Source organism: Atta colombica, unplaced genomic scaffold, assembly GCF_001594045.1.
Source record: "Atta colombica isolate Treedump-2 unplaced genomic scaffold, Acol1.0 scaffold62, whole genome shotgun sequence".
NCBI lineage: Eukaryota > Metazoa > Arthropoda > Insecta > Hymenoptera > Formicidae > Atta > Atta colombica.
Genome location: NW_017259553.1, coordinates 1 through 18,055, shown reverse-complemented (window position 1 = coordinate 18,055; position 18,055 = coordinate 1). Strand labels below are relative to the sequence as shown.

The 18,055-nt window shown below is 28.0% G+C and overlaps 3 protein-coding genes across 3 annotated transcripts; all 3 read right to left on the bottom strand.

The window, feature by feature from the left end:
* Window positions 1-5,039: 5,039 nt before the first annotated feature.
* On the bottom strand, window positions 5,040-11,539 carry LOC108692139 (odorant receptor 43a-like). Its single transcript, XM_018200290.1, has 5 exons — window positions 11,319-11,539; window positions 9,683-9,799; window positions 9,534-9,624; window positions 5,638-5,774; window positions 5,040-5,181 (listed from the first exon to the last, which is right to left on the bottom strand). The coding sequence occupies exons 1-5, from the start codon at window positions 11,471-11,473 to the stop codon at window positions 5,040-5,042; spliced, it is 642 nt and encodes a 213-aa protein (XP_018055779.1). The 5' UTR covers window positions 11,474-11,539.
* A 1,866-nt stretch (window positions 11,540-13,405) lies between these two features.
* Window positions 13,406-14,147, bottom strand: LOC108692150. The gene is made up of 3 exons (XM_018200301.1): window positions 14,083-14,147; window positions 13,531-13,663; window positions 13,406-13,456 (listed from the first exon to the last, which is right to left on the bottom strand). Exons 1-3 carry the CDS (start codon window positions 14,145-14,147, stop codon window positions 13,406-13,408), a joined length of 249 nt encoding a protein of 82 aa, XP_018055790.1.
* A 1,713-nt stretch (window positions 14,148-15,860) lies between these two features.
* On the bottom strand, window positions 15,861-17,914 carry LOC108692146. The gene is made up of 4 exons (XM_018200298.1): window positions 17,905-17,914; window positions 16,347-16,596; window positions 16,058-16,174; window positions 15,861-15,981 (listed from the first exon to the last, which is right to left on the bottom strand). Exons 1-4 carry the CDS (start codon window positions 17,912-17,914, stop codon window positions 15,861-15,863), a joined length of 498 nt encoding a protein of 165 aa, XP_018055787.1.
* Between the last annotated feature and the right edge of the window lie 141 nt (window positions 17,915-18,055).

The following is an 18,055-nucleotide window of genomic DNA, read 5'->3' as shown; positions in this document are numbered from 1 at the left end:
ATATTAATAATAAAATTTTAAGTATAAATATATGTATATGTAATAAAAAATAGAATTTTCTTTTTTTTTAAATGTGAGAAATTTTATTTTATTTTCTTCTAATATATATTTTCTAATATATATTTTCTTATGTTCTTATTTAATTCATATTTATCTTATCACTGTGTGTGATAACATGATGGTAAAATAAGATTCCAAAGCTTTTATTAATACAAGCATATTATTGCATTTACTTTTAATATATTACAGTATATTCAAAAAAACGCTACACACTATTATATATCATAGCAAAGCACTCTAGTGAATAATAAACAACTCTGATAATCAAATGGAAATTTTTAGCGCTTTTTATCAACAAGAAGAGTATCATTCTATAGATGTATAAGGGAGTTAGTTACAATTTAACTCTGTATCTACATAAATTATTAAGATAAGAATCGATATTTGAAAGAAAAGTAAGAAAAAATTTATGAATATTTTTTACGAATTATTTTAGTCATACAATACTAATGATTTTAAATATTTATTTCGGTATAAAAATTTGTAAAGTGATCCTTGTTTGTTGTGTGAGAAAGTCGTTTATACATTAGCAAATAATTATTGTAATTCGTCATATTTTGTATCAGAAAATTCGATATAAACAAATATAAAATAAAAACAACTGTAAATAGCACAGGCAGTAAAGTTTCTTTAGAAAATAAATTGTTAAAGGAGGAAGGCTACACTCAAAATTCGTACCAGTCAAAATTAATGATTAATTGTTAAAAAGTCAATTTATATTCCAAATGCAATCGCTATAATCATGTAAAATACAAACGTTATAATCATCTTCATTATCATCTTCAGTGTAACTCATAAAAATTACAATTGGAAAATAAAAATAAAAATAAAAAGGTTGCAATATTGGTTATATAATAGATAAATTACATGATTAAATAAAATTACATGATTAAATAAACATGAAAAATAAAATTGTCGCGTGGTTCAAAAACGTTTAAATATATACAAAAAACATAGAATAAGATTTATGATTAAAATGTTTTATGATCCGCATGAGATCGCATAAAAATTAAAATTAACATTATATATATGTTTTCCTTCAATGACAATGTGAATTTTCAGTATGTATTGTTGATAAAAGATTTGCTCTCTTACTGCAATCGCTTAGAAGATAACAAAAGCATTGTCCTATGAACTTATTTCAGTAAATCGACACTGCTTCTTGTAGTGGAACTAAACTGTAAGGCAATAAAAATATTACAGTTATATTTTTAAATTTACTCTCAATATTAAATTTGAATTATATATCTTAAATATTGCCCACTCATTTTCTCTCAGCTCACACAATTACAGTGGATTCGCAAATTTCCTTAGAGGTACAAAATATTGGTTATCGCGTAATTAGATATCTCTCCAAGGTGATGTTACACAATAACACAAAAATAAGGAAGGAAATTAAGTTACTGCCATAATTTTGGAAAAGGAAAAACGTGACGTGGTGGGAAAAAAGAATGGAAGAGAAGAAAAAATTAGGGAAGGGATGTTTGTAAAATAGAAAGGTAGGAATTAAAGATTCTGTGTCACTTTGCTTAATTAAACCATTTAATTGCTTTTTAATGTGTACCATCTCCGAAATCAACCTTTTGTTATACGACTGCTCATTGTCAAGAATTTTAACTTCATTCCGTTTAGAATTATGATCGAGGGTCAACTTATGATTTGAAATTACTGAGATGGACCCTGTTTTTTTAGTACTGTCGTTTACGTATTCTAGTTTTTTATTGACGTTTCGTTGGCTTACACATATCACATTACAATCATATGGTATTTTGTAAATTACTTCTTGATGCGACATACCCAATAAATCTTTTCCTCTAGTAACATTTTTTTAACATATTGGATAAATGCATCCTTTTATGTAGGCCCGAAACAATTAGCAAGAATGACTCGAAAACGGTTTTCGATATACGATACAGTGAAATGTCGTTCAATATTTAATTGTTTTAAATGTTGTTAGTTATGGTTGACAAATTTGTTTTGGAAATTTTATCCTCGTATTAATTGTCGAAAAAATGAATTTTAATGAATATCCCTTATTTAATAAAATGTACACTAATGTTGTAACATTTTTTTGGTGGTATACATCGGATGAAATAATAATATTAGTCTGTCAACCATATCAGATGTTACACTCCTCTTGTGACATATCGGATGTTGGGAATTAAAATACAGAAATCTTCATAAGTAGGTTAGTTTTTATAGTAGTCCAAAACAATACTATTCTTTACATTGGTGTTTACATCCAGATAACTTAATCTGACGATTATCCACTTCAATTTATGAAGTGTAGTCGTTCATGGAATGAATGGAATACGTTTAAAATATCACTTAAATATTTCTCGGGGACAAGGTAACTATCGAATTGCAATCTCCTCCAGTCTTTCAAAACAATATTGGCTATGATCGGTGACAATGGTGATTCCATAGGTATACCAAAAATCTGTTTATAAAATTTTTTGTTAAATGTGAAGAACGTTAAATTTAAAATAAAAAAACTGATGTTAGTTTTAGATTAGATTCGAAATAAATTCCTTCTAACTTATTAATTAATTGGAATTTTTTTATGTGGCTGTGTATTTTAGGTATATTATTGTTAATAATGTTAATAATGTATTGTAAATAAGTAGATAGTGTAACGGACTATTAATCGAAGAAATTAGAAACTATTATTCTTAAGTTTGAATTTTCGATGCACCATACGATCGGGGGATTGATTCCATCTGTTGTTAGTCTCTTGTAAATGGGTTCTTTTATAAATTTATTGTTTTTCTATTTTACCAGAAGACGTAATTCCGCAATGAGTTTTTTGGTAGAATCCTGATCAATCTTTAATATTATAATTCCATATTCGGATAATAATAATTCCATTCATTTTTTTTTTCTTTAATTTTCTACGTCAATCTGACGTTCATAATCTGAAAAATCTAAAAATATGAATCTTATGACCGTAATTAATTTATTGCACTTTAATTGTTAAAGTTAATTTTTTTCGATTAAATATTTTCTTATGTCTTTCTTTTACATAAATTTCAACGCAAATTTTTAACAATAATATCCAAATGTGCAGTTCGCTATGAGAATTGAAATTAGTAAATTTTTGAATGATCTACATACGTATCATAATTCTTTACAACATGATTTCTACGTGATCGATTTGTCGCAGCGGATGTATCTTTTTCATGAAATTAAATTATCAAAAATTTCAATAAAGCAATTACACAAGCGCTCTTTCTTCTTTTTAATTTCAAAACTTTGTTCTAATTCATTTATAAGTCACATTTGGTTTTCGAGGAGAATATCTTTTAGTTTGAATTCTTTTGGTATCGAATCTGAATAATAAAGTTTATAGTTAGAAAATAATTGAATCAAATTCACGACAGATACATACTTATAAATATCACTCAACGATCAGCGTAATTAATAACGATCAGCGTTATTAACAACTTTATGTATTAAACTGTCTAAAAATATTGTTAATTAGTGACTATATGCTTACTTTTTTACATTTTTTTTACATTTCTTGTGTTATTAATTAACGAAGTTAAAAGTTCCAAATATTTTAATTATTATATTGTTTAGGAAAAATGTTCCACAACAAATTGCAGATATAAAATTACTTAAATTCAATAATTGAAATTATGTGATTGTTGAAATACAACTTTGTGGTGTACAACTTTGCTTCCGCCGTTTTTTCCGAAATTTGAGGCTTTATTGTAAAAAACTGGTTATACATTTATGATTCAAAGTATTGTCCATCGCTGGCCACTACTTTCTCCCATCTTTCGGGTAGCGTACGAATCCCGCGTCGAAAAAACTGGTCATCTTTTGAGCCTATCCACAAATCGATCCAATTTTTTACTTCTTCATAAGACCGGAAGTGCTGATCAACCAGGCCGTGTGCCATTGATCGAAACAAGTAATAGTCTGAGGGAGCAACGTCTGGAGAATACGGCGGGTGGGGTAGGACTTCCCATTTCAATGTTTCCAAGTATGTCTTGACCACTTTCGCAACATGGGGTCGAGTATTGTCATGCTGCAAAATCACTTTATCGTGTCTCTCGTTGTATTGCGGCCGTTTGTCTTTCAATGCTCGGCTCAAACGCATCAATTCGATACCGATCGCCTGTGATTGTTTCAGTCGGTTTTAACAGTTCATAATACACTACGCCGAGCTGGTCCCATCAAATACAGAGCATGACCTTGGATGTCAAAATCACCGTTCTTGAAGCATTGAAACCACTCACGACACGTTCTTTCATTAATAACGGCCTCACTATAAGTATTTGAGAGCATTCGATGAGCCTCAGCCGCAGATTTCTTCATATTGAAGCAAAAAATTTAAACTTCCCGCAAATGACGAGAATTTGGCTCGTAAACTGACATTTTCAACGAGAATAACTTTATGATGCAGACACAAATCGACTAATGTTTCTATGGGGTTATGTTGACAGATGCCCAAGTTTATTGTATGACGTCTATGATCTATTTATTTCGACCACCACTTACCGCTAAAGCCATCTATAGGAAAATAGCGGAAGCAAAGTTGTACACCTAATATAATACATACAATACTTAGTTTGAACACATTGCGACAATATGGTGTACATCTTTATTTGAACAATTTTAACTCTCTACATTTTTTTCTTAACAACATCTTGATAACTAGTGCTCAAAAAATAATGTCATTATTTTTTCTAAAGACTCTTGTTTTTTCATTAACTATGTTCTTATTATTTTATGACTAAATTCATGTTTATTTTGTTATCGCGTGGAATATATGACAGTAAAATAAGATATCGAAGTCTTTACTAACTGCAATTAAAGACATCTCTTTTTACAATATTGATTTGTAATGTGATAGATATAGGATGCGTTCCGATATTCACTGCCAGTGCTGAAAATCTATAGCTTACAGTATACGTAACGTATACTGTATAATATCAACACTATCGGAACGCTCTCATAGATTGTTATTGATATTATATTACCGTGGCGAAACACTCCATAGAACCAGTAAATAATCCACCGATATTCAAAGTAAACTCCTTAGCTTTTCTTTGTAATAGAAACAATATCATTCTTTGTATATTTAACGGAGCTCTATACCACTGAACGTTGTACCTATGAAATTGTACATGGATAATGAATCGCTAACTGATAAAAGAAACTTTCTTATCAGTTATTTTCAGCTATGCTAATTTGTTGTATAACTGCATTAATTTTTACACATACATTTTCCGACGAAGCCATTCTTAAAAGGCACAGAAGGAACACTTTTACTATGAATTACAAATAACAAATTGACAATACTAGTTATAGTTAAGTTGCTATCACAAATCATCTTTTTTAGCAAATTTTCGTTGCCATCGATTTGCTGTTGCAATAGAATTTGAATTCACATGAGTTCTCAACAAACATAATGCTGTCTCGATCATATTGTCCCGAGTTTGTCGAAATTAATTAGTTTCAACTTATCAACAATGTGATAGCAAACTCACTATATTTAGCTATCTCTGTTTTAATGAAATCGTTCTTTCCGTGCAAACATTCATATACTGATCATGAAATGTTTCTTACGCAGTAGAAAATACGTAATTACTGTGATCTGTTATATTCTGTGCGCCATAGTTGCCTATAAACAGACATAAAATCATGGTGACTACATATAACAATGGCAAACAAAATTCACTGACAGTTTTTTCAGATGAAGCACTCTGAAATATCTAAAATCAAATAAAGGTGATTATACATCTTCGGCATGTATTTGTACATATACATTGTATATATATTTTTTACTCTTAATCTAAGAATAATGAAGTTATATAGAATTAGAAAATGCTTCGCAGTTTTATATATATATATATATATATAAATCAAAAAAGAGTAAAAAAATCCTTAGAATACAAATCCAAATATCGTATAAAGAAAGTCATATATTGATCAGCAATTCTGTTCGTTAAGTTCTAAGTATAATAAAATATAATAAAGTATAATAAATATATGTTAATGTTATATATCTTCAACATTATTGATTTTTTAATATATTGCATGTTCTCTGATTAATATTTTTATTCCTACGATATATTACATTAATTATTTTTTATATTATTTGGGAGAGAAGCTAGTTGTTATATGGGATAAGTTATTACAATTAATTTTTTTAGTTGCCACAGATGGCAGCACATTTTTATATGTGATTTTTATGATACTCTACAACTTCATTTATTGTTTATTGTTTACCCGCCATATTGAACTCCAGAAGACGCTACATATATTTTTTTACTTTCACTGTTAAAAGTAAATATTTCATTATATATAAATCGCTTGTGTTATTATATATAGTTCAACCTCTGTAAAAGTAATCCGAATAAAAATTTGTATATGCAATTATATATGATTATACTTTTGATTATAATAACACATTTTATTTGAATCGATATATGTATTGATTTTCGATGTATTTTTTCGAATAAAAAATGGAAGGTTGGGACAAGTTGTTACAATTCGATCGGGGCAGGTTGTTATAGTGTAACAGCTTATCTCATTGAGAACAATTTTTTTCTTCTACGGAATGATTTACACATTACAAATAGACTATAAATAGACTGCTAACTTCATCTCTATATTTGAAGACAACGCTGGACAGCATCATATTTGTATTCACTCACTCTCACATGTATAAATCACACGATGACATTAGTGTTTTCATATACGCGATATTCACAGATAGGACGCAACATATGCATATGTGAATTGAAATAAGAGTAGCTCGGAATCAGATTTATCTTTTTCTATCATATTGAATCAGTTGTAATTAAATCTAGTTATAAAAATCTATAGAATGGTGCGATCTTACAAAAAAAATAGAGGATCTGTAAATATAAATATGCAACAATGGCAAAGGAAGTTAAAGATGATTGTCTGTCTCTGAGAAAAGCAGCAAATGCATAGAATTAATTTTATTACTATCCAACGTCTAACATTAACTTTAATAACTATTTAAAGAAAAAATTTTCTAACATATTTTTGTAAATTTCCTCATCAAAAAATAAATATTCCTTGTGAAGTTTCATGATTTCATTATAAATTTGAATTGGCTTATATATAATAATATATTTCAAGTGATCAGTGTTGGAACGTATCTAGATAAAAATATCTAAAAAGTATCTAATATCTAGGTACTTTAGCTGTATCTAAGTGCATTACCCAGATTCTTATAAGCAGAGATATCTGTATCTAGTTATCTTTAGATATCTTTTAAGTTTTAGATACGTAAGTATAAGGTATACGTATACATTTTATTTTATGTTATATTAGAAACTTAATTTTTGATTACTATATCTACTATAAATCATAGTAAATCATCACATAGCAAATCATCTTACTAAACTATATTAAACTATAAGTGTAAATCATTAAGGATACTTCAATGTTATGAAGAAAAAAAATTTTTTTAATTTTTTTCTTCACGACATTGAAATACTCTTAAAACTATGCAACATTTGTTTAAAAAATTTTTTTCCATCTTTTATACTTCCGACGATATTCGTCTCAAAAGAAAAATACCGTTTTTTTTCAAAGGATTTCACCTCTGAAACATGATTTACAATACGTATAAAAAAATACGTCTCTTAGATTTTTGTGTTTAACAACATATTTCATGATGAATGAAAAGTTCCAGTTGTGAAACTTTATGAATCAATTTTTGCAATACTTTATGAGATATTAATTTCTAAATATCACTTAATGAGCACGTATCCGCGCGGATTATCACCAAGTATACGCCCATTCACGATCGCTTGTTGCGAGAACTTCTAAGGGCGCTGCTTGAGTTATGGCGCGCGCCTACCAAATAGTCCTCGCGCGATAATCGATTGCAACTGATAGGTTATAATCTTGACGGTAGTCCGCACGGATATGTGCTTATTTGATAATCTTTACAAATTAATATCTCCTAAAATACTGCGAAAATTGCAAAATGATAAAGTAAATAAAAAAAACTTGACTTAATTTAGTCCGTTTTACACTGACAAAGAGAGAAAGGATTTTGTTAATTTAACAAGTACCTTTAACAAGTGATCGGTAAATATGTAACTACAAAATTGATTTGTTGTGATTGCTACTAGTCTGCTATACCAACTAATTATTAGTAATAGAAGTAAATGCTATATAAAACCTAACCTATCTTTTGGATAGACTTTAGGATCATTTATCAAGAAATCATAAGGATTATTCGCATCGCAAGTTCCAACATGCTCCAACATGCTTCTATCGTAACTCCTACTCATTCTATCAAGCGCGTTAGAGTGAATAAGAACTATAGTAGGAGCATATTGGAAGGTGTTGGAACATGCGACGTGAACAAATCTATATATGATCGTGGGGTCTTAAGTCGAGAGAAACTGACCAGTCACAGACAAATATAAGAAGAATACTTGACTAGAATTGGTCAATTTCTTACGATTTGAGATTCTACGACCATCTACGACTTCTATGTATACATATATATGTCTTTTATTTGCTAGTGATACTGTTGATTATTCGTTACATTGACGAATGAGAAATAATTTGCAATAGTAACTAATCGATCGTTTTCTTAACAAATATCACATTTGTTTTCCCTTGATTTATTCCTACAAAATCATTTCTCTCAATGTACCCGCTCATGAGAAGTGATCTCGTAATCGGGAATCTTTTGTATATGAACACAGCTTGTTGATTTCGACTTAAATTTTCATTATCGAGACATTCTTTTATGTATTAATACAAACAAATAAAACGTAATATTTTACACTGTTTATATCTTTTCCTCTTCTTGTTTTTTCTATTTTCTTTTTTTTCTTTTTTTTTAAATACCTAAAAAATATCTAAATTTTCGATACTTTTTCTTATATCTGTAACGATATTTTTACTTATATCTGTATCTATACTTAGGTAATTATAAAAAAATGTATCTGTACTTATATCTAAATTTTCTATGTAATACCTATACCTATATCTAGATATCTTTCAAACGGTATCTGTTTCAACACTGCAAGTGATGTATTGTAAGTGTATAATATTTTGTTCTAGCTCAATAACAACTTGCCCCACAGTGAGGTAAATTGTTACAATCTACCTACTGATAAAAAATTTTAATTTTCAATATTTAAAGACACAGATACAAATCAGAAAAAAATTGACTATCCAATTAAAGATGTACTTGAAGCAATGCATAGGTATTCATTAATTTAAATGTATACATTAATACGGAAAAAAATTGCTAATCAAAAATTGTAATAACTTGCCCCGATCTCTATAATAAATCTATATAATAAAAATTATCCCGATCTATATAATAAAAATTATTATTGGGGATTTATAACTGCGGCATTATTGGCACTATCTACTTACTGAACAATTTTGTTAATATACATTTCGGAACAGCATTTGCATGGATTTTCATATATTACAATATGAAATAGAAAACTTACTTGAAACAGATTTAGACTTAAGCAAGCCACTCCAAATACTATTAAACAAAACGCCATTATCTCGAATATAGATACCAAAAGATTGGACAATCTTCAAAAACAGAAATATATTATTAAACATATTTTTTGTATATTGTGGGCATACCAACTTCATAGCTTGTCGGTGAATCTCGACAGCATATATTATGCCTTCGCTCATCAAAATCTCATTCTTCAGCGTAATATTTTGTCGGCTATTTATATTTATTGCATGCTCGATACGATAACTGTAAATGAATTATGTCGTAATTATACAGCAATTTATTGAATGATAATTTTTCAATTATAAACACATAATTTCATAAACTTTTTAAGATATTATAATTAAATAATAAGAAATACAAGACTTTTAGTTTTTCAAAAAATAAATCGAAGATGTGAAGGGAACGTAAGAGTCAAAATATAATTAAACGTAATTATACAAAAAATCTATAATATAATGTAACAATTATATAAAAATTCTATTAAAAAATATTTCGGCTTTCTCATTGAGCCATCTTCAGATGCTAGTTATCAATGTGCAATTAATATATTATTTTAGATAAGAATTAACATGATGATATAGAGAAAAACGATATTCTTTCAGTTATTGATCATGAACGAATGGACATTCCATAAAGAAAGAAGAAGGTTACTTGCATACGATTTATAGATCGAATGTTAGGAAATTCTCTTTGTTTTGCACTTGTTGAAAAAAAAGTTAACTGATACAGCAAACCTATAATTACTACGCGAATTCAACATCGATAACTAAATCAACATCGATAAAAGAAGATTTGACGGTTTAACTAATGTTATTCAGCTGTCAATTTTGACATAGAAGTAAACTATTTTAACATAGAAAATTGACTGTCTGTATATTACGGCTGTAGATTTGCTGAATCAGTGAAGTTTTCAGCTGTGTTTTTTCCGTATAGAGAAGAAATTGATGTTAAAATTGTTTAACGCGAGCAATAACTTTATCCATATGAAACTTACCCGTCAGTCGCCAATTTCATTTCTTACATTCTTAACTTTATCAGAATAATTAGAACATCGATGATGAAATCCTATACTTCTATCATAAACAAAATTTGACATTATTTTTATTTTAGTCATTGTCGATCTGTCTGATTTCCTCAGAAAGTATCTGACTGCCGTACTGGTTACACAGTTTTTTAAGTTCAAATTTTATTTTCTTCACATATATATAATTTATTTTTGGTAATATGTAATAATTTATGAAAACTTTCTGACTGGAATTTATTTTCTCACGTCATCGATGTTCTAATTTTTCTGACAAAGTTAAAAATATAAGAAATGAAATTGGCGACTGACGGGTGAGTGTTTCACGTGAATGAAATTAATGCTCGCGTTAAACAATTTTAACACCAATTTCTTCTCTAGAACAAAAAGAATTTCCAAACATTCGGCTTGAAAACGAGTAATCTTCTCTGTTCTTTGGAATGTCCATATATCATCATGTTAATATTTATCTAAAGTAATATATCGCCTATACACATTAGTAATTAGCATCTGAAGATGGCTCAGTGAGGAAACCAAACCATGTAATGCATTTTTTTATACAATTATCATATTATATTATAAATTTTTTATATAAGTTTAATTATGTTTTGACTTTTATGTGCCCTTTCACATCTTTGATTTATTTTAAAATACTATGTTGTTTAAATATATTGTGCTGTTAAAAGATAAATTTTAATTACAGTTAAATTATTATGATTATTCCAGCCTTTTTTGTCGTACCTTGCAATTCTAAACATTCCACAGACATACTGAACACATGTAAGAATCACTGCTCCTATTGCTAACATCGCAGTTCCTCCAACGCATATAATTGCGTAGGTGTGCAACAAAATTAAATAAAAGTATTTTTCTTGATCAATAAAATATTCCATCATAATTGGTAGAGATATATTTTTTGGTAAAACAATGAAATTATTCGATAAATGCTGGCCGATAATACAAATAGATCCGGAAGTGCAAAATACTAAAAAAAATTAGAAAAAGTTTTATTAAAAATTCTGAAATATAAGCCTATCAAGATTTATACAATTTGGCACACGCACGTACACACGCACGCGCACGCACGCACATATACGCACGTACACACTAATATACTATAATATTATGTATTATTTCATTAATACATTTAATACATTTAATTTCTATTTAGAATTACCACTCTGTATATTATTTATGCAATTTATGCTATATGTTATTGCTCAAATTGCATTAATATGTCATTAATCATTATAAACTCAGTACGGCAATACTTTAATAGAATCTGTGCAATCATATACATAACAATATCTAGAAGTACTAATCACAAATTACATGTTAATTGTAAACATAGATCTGAAAATATTGTTTTACTTGTAAGTATAATTGTGTGACGTCTTGCAATGTAATTATATTCTTCTATGATAGCAACTTCGTTTTTATCTTTTACTTGATTACATATATGCTCAAGTTGCATTAATATATCCTTTACCTGTTATTATTTCAATAATATCATATATTGTTTTTATATAATATTATGTAACAAATGTTTCATATATTAAATTTGATATGTAATATACAAAAATTCACAAAGATGGACAAAGACGATGCAAATGTATACCCTGTAAGTTGTCAACTTACAGCTTTGATGTTAACACTGAATGAGTCATAACATATCATGCAAAAAATAAAATAAGACGTAGAAGATAGGACCTTGTTGATGAGATTTGAAGTACATTTTGATGTTATTAGCGTTGTGAACTACCAGAAGTAATTTTATTTTTAATTATACGCTTATAAACAAATTAGAAATTTATATAACACTTATAATACGTAATAATGAGAGAGACTACTTATATAATGAAGATTTGCAAAATGTATCTTATTACACAATATTACTATACTCTGTTCTTACCTGAAATATAATACCTGATATCAGAATAGTAGAGAAGAAAATAAATTGAAATTGTGCGAATTTAGATTGTTGATAGGGCCACAAGCCCATAACGAGCAATAGAATTCTATTGAAGCTAAAATATTGAATACCTAGATGAACCATTTTCTATGATGTCCAAGATGCGACTGGTTATAAAGCAGTCGACGAGTACAATTATCCCTTCTCCTTTTCTACGACCTTAATATTCTCTTTTATAATGTAAATTTTTAATGTGAATGCTATAATTTGTATAATATGCGGCTATACAAAATATCCATTGTGAGATGACAATTTCATTAATATTTTATTGTTTTTTGCAACGTGAATTATTAAGACATCTCTCTGACATCAAGACAATTATGAATGAATTTTTTTTTTAAATAAAAGAAAGATATAAGATAATAAAAGAAAAAATAAAAGACATTTCGAATTTTATCGAAGGGCAGAAGTCACGCAAGCGCATCCTTTGTTTTTTGATGCTATAACTTCATTTCCGTATAAACTTTTACATGATACATTTGATCTTTGAGATAAATATCCTCTATTCTTTTGCTTCCGTATAGATCATCATTAATACATCTTATGTCAATTTAAAACATGGTAATTGAACATTTTTTGTCATAATGTATTATATTTTGTAAAATATCGTTAGAATATTATTAATGTTATCTATTGAATATTATTATAATAGATTCTATAATAAATTAATTGAATCTATTGTTTATATTTGTATGATATGTACAGTTTTACTCACACTATGTTTATGGACGTTTTAAATTTCATTAATGTAAGATTAATTATAATCTCGATTTAACCTATTATTTATCTTTTTCTAATACTTCAAATTAGAAAAAGATAAAGACTATGTTCTATTATTAAATTCATATTTATTTTATCACCGCGTGGAATATATGACAGTAAAGTAAGATACCGAAGTCTTTATTAACTGCAATTAAAGATATCTCTTTTTACAATATTTATTTGTAATATAGTAGATATAGATTGTTCGTATTATATTACCGTGGCAAAACACTCCATAGATGCATTAAATAATCCCCCGACATTCAGAGTAAACATCTTAGTTTCTCTTTGTAATAAAAATAGTATCATTCTTTGTATACGTAACGGAGCTCTATACCATTGAACGTTGTACCTGTGAAATTGTACTAATTGACAAAAGAAACTTTCTGTGATAGTTATTTTCAGCTTTGCTAATTTTGCAAGTACATTATTTTTTACATCAGACGAAACAAGAGACACATAGAAACAACACTTTTGCTATCAATTATAAATGACAAATTAGCAACACCAGTTATTGTAAAGTTACTATCAAAAATTATCTTTTTCACGAATAGCAAATTAATGTTGCCATCAATTTGTTATATAATTCGAATTAACGTGAGTTTGCTATAAACATAATATTGTCTCGATCACCTTGTCCCGAGTTTATCGAATTAATTGCTTGAAGAATTATTGACATGACTGCAAACTCATTGCATTTGGCCATCTGAGTTTTAGCAAATAGTTCTTTCAGTGCAAATATTCATATACTCATCATGAAATGTTTCTTACGCAGTAGAGAATACATAATTATTGTGATCTATTATATTCTGTCCGATATGGTTGGATACAAACATATATATAATACTGAAAGCCACACATAACATCGGAAAACAAAATTCGTTGATAGTATTTTCAAATGAAGCACTCTGAAATATCTAAAATACAAATTTAAAGGAGATTATGAATCTTCTGTATATGTGGATACATACACATTTTTTTTTACTATTAGTCTAAGAATAATGATGAATTTAAGTAGCATCAAAAAAATGTTTGGCAATATTGTATATTAACCAACAAAAAAAAAGGAGATATATTTTTTTTGGTATATAAATATAAAAAAATGTATAAAGAGTACATAGATCAGCTATAAGGGAAATCGGGTTTTGTTGGTAGTTTTCAATTCCGGCATTAGATTTTTAAATTAATTATTATTATTGAAATATATCAGTATGATAGAGAGAATCTTTCTGTATATTTTCATACCAATAATGGTTTTCTAATTTCTTTGCAATAAATGAAATACAAACATGCTGCATTGTAATTAATTTGCCCCGATATGTGGGATAAACTGGTACATGTCACAGTATAAATTGCTTCTATGATAATTGTATTATCAATTGCCGTTCAAAGAAAGCGTTAACGCACTTAATGACTAGTATTAACATATAAGTTCATTCTGAATTAAAGTTTAGCTATGATTTATTTTCGTTTTTTATATTTTGATAGATTCAAGAAGCACAATATGTTCGTACATTTATAATAGTTAGCGTCAATATCAAAATACGCACCCTTTTTTCCCTTGCAGGATTAACATTTTCTGATTCTAGTTTTAATTTCTAGCGTTCCGCCAGAGTTTATCTCAATCCTTCGATCGCCGCAACGATCGCGCTCTATACAGTATTATCATTACTTTTTCGATCATGTTACCGTGTATCCTACATTGTCTGTATTAAAGAATTGTTCATTGCAAAGATTGTGTGTTATCATTCACGAATATCATTTCGGCATACATCCTCACGAACAAGATTAACTTGCTTTGTACTGAATCTCACGTGTAAACGTTTAATTTAATTCTGATGCTTTATATTTAATATATTACTATAAGTAATAAAGCGGGGTATAATTAAAATAATTTACACTTATTTTTCTGTAACAACAGTTTGCTATATGATCATTACAAAATAAATTTGAAAGAGACAATTTTTACTAAAAAATACATATCTAATTTTTATTTCTATTACTTTTCTATCTTATGTTAGTTTAATATAAAGTTTATTATAGAGGCAATTTATATTGTAATATGTATCAATTTTACCCCACATATCGGGAGGAGATACAAGTTAACTATAATGCAGCATGTCCATCGTATTTCATTTATTACAAAGAAACTATATAGTATACAAGACCATTACTGATATGAAAATGTAGAGAAAAGTTCTATCATATTGATATATTTTAATTGTAATAATTAATTGTTATTGCTAAAAAATCTAATGCCGATATTGTGAAGACTGTGCCGACGAGACTGGTCTCCCCTACTAGTAAATTTATGTTATATATCTTCAACATTATTGAATTTTTTATTGCAATGTATAATCATTATTTTTATTTTCACAATATACATCGTTATTTTTTATATTATTCATACAAAATATATATTTCTATAATATATATTTATATAATAATTATTATTATTGGGAATTTATAATTCTGGCATTATTGGCTTATGTACTTACTAAATAGAATTGATAATATACATAATTTCGGAGCAGCATTTGCATGCATTTTCACATTACTATACGAAACAGAAAACTTACTTGAAATAGATTTAGGGTTAAGCAACTTACACCAACTATTATTAAACAAAACATCATTACTTCAAATATAGACAGCAAATGTTTCGACAATCTTCAAAAATAGAAGTATGTTATTTATGTAATAATAATAATCATACTACTTATATGTTGAGAGCGTGAATACTAACTTCATAGCTTGTCGGTGAATATCGACGGCACAAATTATACCCTCGTTCATCAAAATTTTATTTTTCGGCGTAATATTTTGTCGAATATTGATGTTTATTGCATGTTCAATACGATAGCTATAAATGTTTGTATAATTATACAGCAATCTATTGAATGACACAATTTTTCAGTTAAAAATACATAATTTCATAAACTTTTTAATACATTACGTTATTTAAACATGATGTTAAAGTTAAATTTTGATTACAGTTTAAATTATTATGACTATTCGTATATCTTTATCCGTACCCAGCAATTTTGAATATTCCACAGATATGCTGAAAATATGTAAGGAGCAATGTTCCTATTGCTAATATCACAATTCCTCCGACGCATGTAATTGCGTAGAAGTGCAACAAAATTAAATAAAAATATTTTTCTTGATCGATAAAATATTCCACCATAATTGGTAGATGAGATATATTTTTTGGTAAAACAATGAAACTATTCAACAAATGCTGACCGATAATACAAATAAATACGATAATAACGGCAAATACTAAAAAACATTAGAAAATGTTTTTATTAAAAATTTTGCAATATAAGCTTATCAAAATTTATACTATTTGGCGCGCAAACACATACGCACGCACACATGCGCGCACATATGCATCACGCACCCATTATAAATATATATATGTTATAAAATTTTATATTATTTTATTAATATATTTATAAAATTTTATTTAAAAGAACTCTATTATTTATGCAATTTGTGTAATATGCTATTATCCAAATTGCTTACTAACATGTCATTAATCATAGTAAAGACATAAACAAAATGTTAGTTAAATATGTTGTCATACTCAACAGAGCGATTCTTTGGTTTGTTTCAAAAAGTCCATATAAACATGTGTCCTAAACAGTTCAGTTTCCGAAATAGAAGATGAATGTTCGCAAATGTTTGACGAAACGGTAAATTACGTGGAGATAGCTTTCTATATAAATATGCCTCGCTTCACTTGAGCTACCAAAGTAAACAAAGTGACAAAATCAAAGTCAAAGTTACAAAATCAAGAATAAACTTCAGTTCTGATATTGCTGCGAGTCAATTAGCTTGTACATACATTTTCGGACCAAATTGTTTCAGTCCATCAAAATCGGTTTTATTATGCTTAAGTTTACAAATTTTGAAATGACAGATATGTACTTTGCCTACAGTCTTGCAAATGGTAACTCACGTGAGGCAAGGCGTATTTATGCAGAAAGATATCTCCAATGCAATTTATTATGTTGTCAAAACCATTTGCGAATATTCACTGCTATCTTGGAGAAAAGAGTTCTTTCGTAAAGAATATTGTTAATCTTGGAAAGCTTATGACAGTTAGAACATCAATACTAAAGGAAGCTAATTAGCTTCTTCACGAAATCGAACTACATCCAAAAACGAACACAAGGAACATAGGACGTTAAATATGAGTAATTATGTCATCTGGAGAATTTTGAAAGATTAAGTTATATCCTTACCACATTCAACGTGTACAGAGACTTTTCCACAAAGACTAGTTTTTTGTCAATGAATTCTTCTATTTCGGAACTTTTTTAATTCGGAACTTTTTTTATTTAGAAAACTAAACCATTTAGGACACATTTTGTTTATAACTTTTCTACTTGAAATAAACCAAAGAATTGCTCTGTTGAATATGGCAACGTACTTAACTAACATTCTGTATATGGCAAATACTTTAGTAGATTCCGTTTAATATATCATACATTAAAATATGTAGAAATATTATTTAATATGATTTAAAACTAATTCCATAGTTACACAATAATTATGAGCATAGATCTGAAAATATTATTTTACGTGTGAGCATAATTGTGTCCCGTCTTGCAGTGTAATTATATTCTTCTATAATAGCAACTTCGTTTTTATCTTTTACTTGATTATATATGTGCTCAAGTTGCATTAATAAATCTTTTACCTGTTATTCCAATAAGTCCATATATTGTTTTTG

Excerpts from the sequence above, each read along its gene's own strand:
- LOC108692146 (XM_018200298.1), bottom strand. Across the intron at positions 16,175-16,346 it reads GGAATATTCAAAATTGCTGG|CTATCGTATTGAACATGCAA; the intron begins GTACGGATAAAG and ends AAACATTTATAG. Across the intron at positions 15,982-16,057 it reads ATTCACCGACAAGCTATGAA|ATTGTCGAAACATTTGCTGT; the intron begins GTTAGTATTCAC and ends CTATTTTTGAAG.
- LOC108692139 (XM_018200290.1), bottom strand. The coding sequence starts at position 11,473 with ATGATGGAATATTTTATTGATCAAGAAAAATACTTTTATTTAATTTTG. Across the intron at positions 9,800-11,318 it reads GGAATGTTTAGAATTGCAAG|TTATCGTATCGAGCATGCAA; the intron begins GTACGACAAAAA and ends ATTCATTTACAG. Across the intron at positions 5,775-9,533 it reads TAAGTCTAAATCTGTTTCAA|AGTGCTTCATCTGAAAAAAC; the intron begins GTAAGTTTTCTA and ends TAGATATTTCAG.
- LOC108692150 (XM_018200301.1), bottom strand. The coding sequence starts at position 14,147 with ATGTTTGTATCCAACCATATCGGACAGAATATAATAGATCACAATAAT. Across the intron at positions 13,664-14,082 it reads AATTATGTATTCTCTACTGC|GTACAACGTTCAATGGTATA; the intron begins GTAAGAAACATT and ends ACAATTTCACAG. Across the intron at positions 13,457-13,530 it reads CTATGGAGTGTTTTGCCACG|TTAATAAAGACTTCGGTATC; the intron begins GTAATATAATAC and ends CTTTAATTGCAG.